At 51.1% G+C, this 8,709-nt stretch overlaps 1 protein-coding gene across 2 annotated transcripts in view; it reads right to left on the minus strand.

Moving 5' to 3' along the window:
• Positions 1-1,343: 1,343 nt before the first annotated feature.
• Rapsn (receptor associated protein of the synapse) overlaps positions 1,344-8,709 on the minus strand; it is an 11,392-nt gene continuing 4,026 nt past the window's right edge. The window contains exons 2-8 of one of the 2 annotated variants that reach the window (XM_048788807.1): positions 8,174-8,512; positions 4,819-4,977; positions 4,255-4,353; positions 4,055-4,177; positions 3,504-3,545; positions 2,168-2,367; positions 1,344-1,627 (exon numbers count right to left, since the gene is read on the minus strand). In XM_048788807.1, coding sequence (XP_048644764.1) covers positions 1,555-1,627; positions 2,168-2,367; positions 3,504-3,545; positions 4,055-4,177; positions 4,255-4,353; positions 4,819-4,977; positions 8,174-8,512 — 1,035 coding nt within the window. In that variant the 3' untranslated portion in view covers positions 1,344-1,554. Of the gene's footprint in view, positions 1,628-2,167; positions 2,368-3,491; positions 3,546-4,054; positions 4,178-4,254; positions 4,354-4,818; positions 4,978-8,173; positions 8,513-8,709 lie in introns of both variants that reach the window. The other variant, XM_015477900.2, reaches the window with a different exon arrangement.

The raw sequence follows: 8,709 nt of genomic DNA on the forward strand, positions 1-8,709 counted from the left end.
CAGTGGCGCACGCCTGTAATCACAGCTTGGGAAGCTGAGGCAGGAGGATTGCGAGTTCAAAGCTAGCCTCAGCAATTTAGGGAGGTGCTAAGTAACTCTGCAAGACCCTGTCTCTAAATAAAATATGAAAAAGGGCTGGGGATGTGGCTCAGTGGTTAAGCACCCCCGGTTCAATCCCTGTAACCAGAACAAACAAACAAAAACCCCCAACTCTCTGGTGTCTAATGTCTCTTCCTCTTTTTAAAAAATTTTTTAATGGGGCTGGGGATGTGGCTCAAGCGGTAGCGCGCTCGCCTGGCATGCGTGCGGCCCAGGTTCGATCCTCAGCACCACATACAAACAAAGATGTTGTGTCCGCCGAAAACTAAAAAAAAAAAAATAAATATTAAAAATTTAAAAAAAAAATTTTTTTTAAGTTGTTGATGGACCTTTATTTATTTATTTATATGCAGTGCTGAGAATCAAACCCAGTGCCTCACACATGCTAGGCAAGTGCTCTTCCTCTTCTTATAAGGACACCAGTCCATTGAATTAGTTCCTGTCCTAATGACCTCAATTGGCCTTAATATCTCCTTCAAGGCCCTAACACTCAGACTGGGGATTAGGTTTTGCCAAAGTCCAAACACCTGTCCTACCCTTCACCACCCCTCCAGCCAATATATCATATATTAAAACCTGATCCCCAGGGCTGGGGTTGTGGCTCAGTGGCAGAGCACTTGCCTAGCATGTGCGAGGCACTGGGTTCGATTCTCAGCACCACGTATCAATAAATAAAAAATAAAAAGGTCCATTGACAACTTAAAAAAAACAAAAACAAAAAAACTCTGATCCTCAGTGTGATTGTTTTAGGAATGAGGACATTGGGAGGTGATTAGGTCATGAAGATGGAACCCTCACAAATGACAGTGCCCTAGTCAGGGACCCTGGAGAGCTATCTTGCCCTGGCACTGTGTGAAGTCATTGAGAGAAGGACTACGGGCCCTCCCCAGGCATCCAATCTGCTGGCACCTTGAACTTGGGCTTCCAGCCCCCAGAACTGTAAGAAATAAATTTCTGTTGTGTGTAAGCCACCCAGTGTATGGCATTTGGTGTTCGCAGCCCTGCTGACTAGGGCTTTAACAGGTGAGTTTGAGGTGTTCTAACAGACCATCCACACTGATCATGTTCACTGTGTGCAGTCCCCCTCCCCGTGCACATCAGCGTGCCACCAGCAGGGATCTCCTTGCAGGCTCACTGTGGAGTCCTGAGTGGAGGGAAGGTGCTCCAGGAAGCTCACTTGGAGTGCCTCATTCCCCCTCCCCCCACCGGCTCAGACCATGGGCAGGGAAAGCCAATCAGTGGGGTCAGGTACAAACCATTTATTTTTCTATAAAGAGCAAAGTACAAAGAGGCAGGGGAGGGCAGCTGGGCCTGAAGGAGCAGCAGTGGGCAGGCCCAGGCCCTGGCTATGACTGAAGAGGCCTGTGGCTGCTCCAGGAGCAAACCTGGGCCTTCAGTCTGATGGTGGAGGGCAAAGGGAGTTGTGGGGGGAGACCAGACTGCTGCTGCTGCAAGTCATACAAAGCCAGGCTTCATGGATGAGCGGCGGCAGTTGGGGCAGCTCCGGGTCCCATTGTTCTGCAGGCATCTGAGGAAGCAAAGGGCTCTGTCCACTCACCCCCGACCTGTCTACCTGTCTTTCTACTTGGGTCGTAGGCCCTGTCTCCTCCCCCACTTCCTGCTGCAGGGCTGGGAGGTATCCCTGCGGCCATTTGGCAACAGAGGAAGGAAGGAAAGAAAGTCCTGGTCCCCAGGCTTCTGCTCTGCCCCAGGAGCCTTCATGGCAGAGGGTGTGGGCAGGGTCAAGACTGGGATGGAGCTGGCATCGGCCGTGACACGGAGGCAGGGCTGGCCTCCTTCTCTGATCCGATGACCTTTAAGAGGCCTCTCACTTCCCTTTGGGATAACTGGAAAACTTATCCTTACCCCTTTGAAGAACTTTAGGATAAGGATAATGACAATGGCTGCCACGCAGGGCTGCTGGGAGGATTCAGGGAGTCAGATGGGGAGTTCTTAGAACACACCTGGGCCCCAGAAAGCACCAGGCCAGTGTCTGCTGTTAATACAGTATTATTAGTGTGACGCAGTCAGTGGGGCCCTTGCCTGGCCACTGTGCAGGCGCCCTCACCTGAGGTGGAAAATGTGGGAGCAGGGCAGGGCCTGCAGCCGCCTGTTCTTCTCGCCTATGGACTCCCCGCACAGGCCGCAGTAGAGCTCCGTCTCCTCCACGCACTCGTGGAAGCGCACAACGTGGGCTCGCAGCTCCCGCTGCAGCCCCTTGCTGCGGCAGATGCCCTCGCTCAGGCAATGCAGCTTGAGCTGGCTCAGCTGGGGCACGGGAGACAGGAGAACAGAGTGGGGACGGAGACCAAATTCACATACTGGTGAGGACCAGTCCCAGCCATTTCTCTGCTCTGCTGACGGACCTAGGAAAAATGTCCTGCTCTCTCTGAACCTGTTTCCCTTGGAGCAGAATGAAGGAGTTGGTGAGATCACAGTCTTCACGCCTAGATCTCCCTGGGACTCCATGTTTTGAACAACTTTATTGACCAAATCCACTGCACTGTCACCCTAATGATTTGCTTTCCTGTTTTTTTTTTTTTTTTTTTGGTAATATACACATCTCATCAGCATTTCTGATTTTAAAAGAAAAGAAAAAAAAAAAAAAGGATCTCTGATCAGACTGATAGCTGGATAAACCTGAGTGGGCATCATCTAGCCCAAAGCAAATACATGTGACATTTTAGTTGGACTGTGCACCTGATCCCAGAGAAATGCATATTTGCTAAAAGACCCTGAGAAATGCTGAGCCTGTTTCCAATATTTTAAGGCCTGGATATGATTATAAATTTGGAGAGGCTGCATTATGTTATGGAGGGAACATGGGTCTTGGTATTAAGATAGACCAGTTAGTGGTGAGAGACCTTGAGCCTGAGACTCACTTTCCTCACCTCTCCAAGGAGGCCCCTGTGCCCACCTCCCAGGAAGATAGAGAACTGGGGCTGGGGCTGGGGCTGGGGCTCAGCAGTAGAGCACTCGCCTAGCATGTGTGAGGCCCTGGGTTTGATCCTCAGCACCACATTAGGATAAATAAATAAAGGTACTGTGTCCAACTACAACTAAAAAAAAATATGAAAAAAGAGAACCGGAACCAATACCTACAAGGACCTGGGTGTGCCCAGCTCTTAGGGAGTGGAGGCCACCTCAGGAGTTTCAATGAATGTCAAAAAGGGTCTAAGGCATCTGCCATCCTCCAAATAATGCAACTCCTGCTCCTCCCTCAGAAGTGACTTCTGGGTAGGAAGGAGACAGGAGGCTGGGGACCGCCACAGGCAGCTCAAGAGGATCAGCAAGGGCTCAGGGCACCAGCAGGCCCAGGGGCCTTCCCTCAGACCCATGCTCCCCACCACTTGGCTGCTGACCGTAGACTAGGAGACAGACGCAGGTCTGACCTTGTTGCCCACCTCCTCAGCCAGGTCCTGGGCTCTCTCGATGGCGTCCAGAGCCTGGAAGGTGAGCAGAGTTCAGGCCTGCAGGCAGAGTGTCTGACAGAGGCCTTGGCTCACAGCAAAGAAAGGGGTGGGGAGGGTGGGCCTGCGGAGACCAGCAGGGCTAGGGCCAGGCTCCTGTGTGTGAAGGTAGTGGGAAGGGACATGCACGGCTGCCAGGGCTGTGTCAGGACTGTGTGGCGAGTCACCTCCTGCCTCTTTGTGCAAATATGGAACAGGTGGAAAATGCCTCATAGGGTGCTAATGAGAGCCTGGAGGCAGTTACGCTACCCCAGGTCCAAACCCCAGCCCTGTCCCTTTACTAACTATGGGTCCCTGGGCAAGTCATGGGCCTTCTTAGAGCTTGGAAAATAACTGGCCTCAGGGAAACAGGATGAGGCTGGTGTTAGACACAGGGGCAGACAGCGCCTTGTCAGGCACTAGACCTCGGCCTGTCAGCTGACTGAGTGGCTCCAAGCAGGACGCGCTGGGGAGTGCTGGGGGTGTAGAAAAGGGCCTGACCTCACCTTGTCCAGAGCCTTCCTGGCCACCCAGCACTTGGCCACACCCAGTAGCACTTGCACCTGCCCCAGGCGGTTTCCAATTTCAGTCATGATGCTCATGGCAGAGTCATACCTGGGGAAGGCTGTCTGCAGAGCCAGGTGGGAGGGGGTGTCAGGCTGGGCCAGGCCTGAGACCCCCTGGGCCCCCAGCCCAGTAACCTCACCTCCAGGTCCCCTCGGCTTCGGTGGATGTCAGCGAAGCAGAGTAGGCAGAGCGCCTGCAGCGGCCGGTCCCCATGCTGCAGAGCGATCTTCATGGATTCCTGAGGGAGTGGGTGGCTCAGGCCTGCTCATCTGACCCCACCACTGGGCACCCTCCACCCGGAGGCCCCTTGAAGGGACAACCCAAGGATCATCAGTATCCTCAGAGCCTAATACACCTATCATGGTGCTGAGGCTTCCTGCATCGAACCGCGGAGGCCACTTTACCCAGCGAGGCAGCTGTCAGTTGACAGGTGGAAACAGGCTCAGAGAAGTGGCCTAAGACACCCAGCTAGTAAGTGGCAAAGCTGAGATCTGAGCCCAACTCAGAGGAAACTTCAGAGAACACGCTCCTCTGAGAATGAGGCCTGACAGGTTGGGGGTAAGAAACACATCCTTTAGGGGCTCCGTAGAGAGCTCGGCCATGGACAAGCCTCAAGGGCCTCAATGGGCTGATCTGAAGCAGGAGGTCCTGCACCTCAATCCTCAGACCACACCACCACCTGCCCACTTCCCCGCTGCCCCACCTCGCAACACTCCATGGCACTGCCCAGGTGGCCCAGCAGGCGGTAAGCCACGGCCATGTGATACTGGCTCATGGCCCGGTACTTGAGGCTCCAGCCTTTGCCATAGTCGTTGACAAGCTCCGCGGCCTTGCAGGGGAAGAACAGGGCTTTCTCATAGTCCTGCAGGGACAAAGAATAAGAGGGGGTCGCACTGAGTGGCAGGCAGGAACTGCTCCCAGGAGGGGGCTCCAGGGCTGGCTTCTCTGGCTGCCAAGGGTCCCAGTGTTCATTCATTCATTCACTCCAGCTCCAGGGGAAGGGGGATGCAGGTAGAGGGAAGGCCAGTGCAAAGTGTGGACTCCAGGAGCAGAGGGATTCACTGGGATTGCTGCTGCATCCCAAGAGCCTAGCACTGTTCTTGGACTTAGTAGATGCTCAATAAATATTTGTTCAATGAACGAATGAAAAGATAAGGAAACAGTTGGCTCTTTTTTGCACCCAGTCCCCAAAGCCTCCTCAGCTTCACAGCCACACAGGACAAGGGATACTAGAGCCCCCCATCTAGAGTCTGCCTGCTGGTGCTCAGCAGCAGCTGTTCCCTGAGGGCTCAATGACAGATTTCCAGGACTACTGGCTCAAAAGAACATTGGAACAGACTTGGCGAGGCAATGAGATAATTTTCTCACATCTTCTCCTCAAACCTCCAAAGGCCTTTTCTCCTTCTTTTTATCAGCTGGCAACCTGCCTCCTGACCATTAGAAAAAGGGAGGATCACAAGAGTCCCCTTCCCCACCACCTGGTCCCACTCTGCCTTCATTCTGTTCTTGCTCCAAATGCCAGAACATCCCCGACCCCAGTGTCTGCATCACTGAGTTCTTCTACTGAATCATCCTCGACAGTGTGCAACTTCTTACTTCATTTAAAAACTAAAGCCAGGTGTGGTATAATCCGAGTGGCTCCAGAGGCTGACACAGGAGGATTGCAAGTTCGAGGCCAGCCTCAGCAACCTAACAAGGCCCTCAGGCCCTAAGCAACTCAGTGAGACTCTGTCTCAAGTGAAAATAAAAAGGGCTGGGGATGTGGCTCAGTGGTTAAGCACCCCTGAGTTCAATTCCCAGTACAAAAAAACATAAAAATGGAAAATGGAAATAAATGATTCAGACTGTATATTATATTTATTTTATTTTTACTTTTTTTTTTTTTTTTTTACTTTTTCTTTTTTATTTTCTTTTTTTTTGTGTGTGTGTGTGTGAGATACTACAGACTGAATCCAGGGATGTTCTACCACTGAGCTACATCCTCAGCTCTTTTTATTTATTTATCTTTGAGACAGAGTCTCACTAAGTTGTCCAGGCTGGTCTTGAACTTGTGATACTCCTGCCTCAGTCTTCCAAATAGCTGGCATTATATGCATAAACCACCTTGCCTGAACATCATATTAACATAACCATCTTTCTTTCTGTTTTTGGTGCTGAAACCCAGGATAGAACCAATATAACCATATTTTGAAAGACCTTAAAACAAAAGTACCAGGACAGTTTATCCATAGTACGACAATATTTATAAAGACAAAGAAGAGCCAGGTTCAGTGGCACACACCTGTAATCCCAGTGACTTGGGAGGCTGAGGCAGGAGGATCTCACTTGTTCAAGGCCAGCCTCAGCAACTTACCAAGACCCTATCTCAAAACAAACAAACAAACAAATAATAAAGGACTGGGGATATAGCTCATAGGTAAAGTGCCCCTAATTCAGTCCCCAGTTTCTTCCCTGCCCAAACAAAAACAAAAGGGACGGGCCTAGTGTGTGTGAGGCCCTGGGTTCAACCTTCAACACCACATAAAAGTAAATAAATAAAGGTATTATGTTCAACTACAACTAAAAAAACCCCAAAAAACAAAACAAAAACAAAACAAAACAGAGAGAGAGAGAGACACTCTCCAAGGCGGTTAATTGATCGGTTTCTTCAACAAGTCATGGAAAATAAAGAGGAAGGGAAGGAATTTTCTATTGAGAGAGGCATGAAAGACACAATAAGCCACTCTGATGTGTGGCTTTTGTTTGTGTTCCAATTTAAACAAGCTGAGGAGGGTGAGGATATATTTTTAGGATAAATAGAGAAATTTAAATATAGACTTGGCATTAGATGCTCTTCAGAGATTATTATTAATTCTGGAGTGTGTGATAATAGTATTGTGATTACATTAGAAAGTGTCCTTACGAAACAAAATGGCTTCTAAAATTTTAAGGTTGCATCTGAACTACTTTGACGTAAAAAATGTCATCACTCAATTTTCGGTCACAACACTTTAGGTTAAAATGTGTACAGCCAACATGGCAAAAATAGGAATAATTTTTCCACCAAGTGGTGGGCGCATACAAGACTTCATTATATTATTGCTTTCACATAGGGTTGCTTTTAAAAACCTCTATCCCTCCCCAGTCCTATCTCATTGCACTGACTGGCATCTAGTTCCTGAAAACAGAGTCTAGGTGGCTGTTCTCGATGCCCCTCATTTCCTCTTCCCCACTCCTCATCCAGCTGCATCGATACAGTCAGTTAACCCCAGATTTACTGAGTTTCTACTATGTGCCAGGCACCCAAATCCCTGATGGCCCACGCAGCCGGGTTGCCGGGAGGGTTATGTTGAGAAGCTGCAGTCACTGACCCTCAGCTTCCCTCACCTGTGGTCCCCTAGCCATGTGGTCCCCTAGCCTCCCGCCCAGGGCAGGGCTTTGCCTGGAGAACTTTCCTCCAGATTTCTGCATAGCTCACACTCTCATCTACATCATATCACCAGAAGTCACTCCCTGAGGCCTTCTGGCCACTCTATTTGAAATTGTGTCCCCCACCCCCTTGCCCTTTATTTTCTCCTAAGCACCTTCTAACATGCCATCCAGTTGATCCCGATTATGTTGACAGTCCTTTTCCCCCCAAGCCAGAAGGCAAGCTTCATGAGGAACCTTGCTGTTATTTCCACTGCCACAGAGAAACAGTTCAACAGTGCCTGGGATATAGTAGATGCTCAACAAATACCTGACGGACCAATCCTTACATCCCTGCTGTTAAGTTCTGTCTCCCTAGTTGATGGACATATGTCTTGGGGTTCAGAGAGTGGTGACTTGCCCAGGATCACACAGCAAATCTGTGGTAGTGCAGGCCCATGGGCTGTCCCCCCACAGGACCTTTCACTACCCCAGGAAGTCAGTCACGGTGTGAATCCTGGCTCTGCCCTTCTTGGCTCGGTGTTTTCCAACTTCCTTTCACCTCATCCCTACCTAAAAGGAGGGCTGGACAAGGCAGTGCAGCCAGGCATGTGGCTCATGGGAGGCTTTCAGGGAGTCCCCGTTACTCTCCCCCTGGGGCCCAGGCCCACCTTGACCTGGGCGTAGAAGCTGCCCAGGCTGCAGCAGACGCGGCACTCGAGCATGGTATCATCGTTGTTGTGGGCGTAACGCAGAGCCTTCTCGAAACTCTCCAGGGCTTTCTGGAAGAGGCTGAGGCCCAGGAAGGCATTGCCCATGCTCAGGCTGACCTGGCCCCCCAGCTGGGCGGCTGCCCTGGTGCCAGGCAGGCCGAGGCAGGTCTTGCAGTAGGAGACGGTCTTGTGAAACTCGCATAGCTTCTCATTGCTGCGCGCCAGGTTCAGGTAGCTCTCCAGGAGGAAGTCGGCATCCTCCAGTTCCCGGGCAGTGTCGATCTGGACCACGGCAAACTGCCCACCGGGGTGGCAGGCACATAACATACCCTCAGACCTGCAGACTCCACACCCAGCCCTGGCCTTACAGCCAAAGCAACAGACCCCCGGCTCCCACCCATCAGCCTCGGACTCAATCCTGGGTCCCAGCAACAGCCTAGTAGCTTCAGCTCTTCAGTTCACTCATGGCCTTCAGCTTTGCACCCCGGCCCCCC

Source organism: Marmota marmota, unplaced genomic scaffold, assembly GCF_001458135.2.
Source record: "Marmota marmota marmota unplaced genomic scaffold, marMar, whole genome shotgun sequence".
Taxonomy (NCBI): Eukaryota; Metazoa; Chordata; class Mammalia; order Rodentia; family Sciuridae; genus Marmota; species Marmota marmota.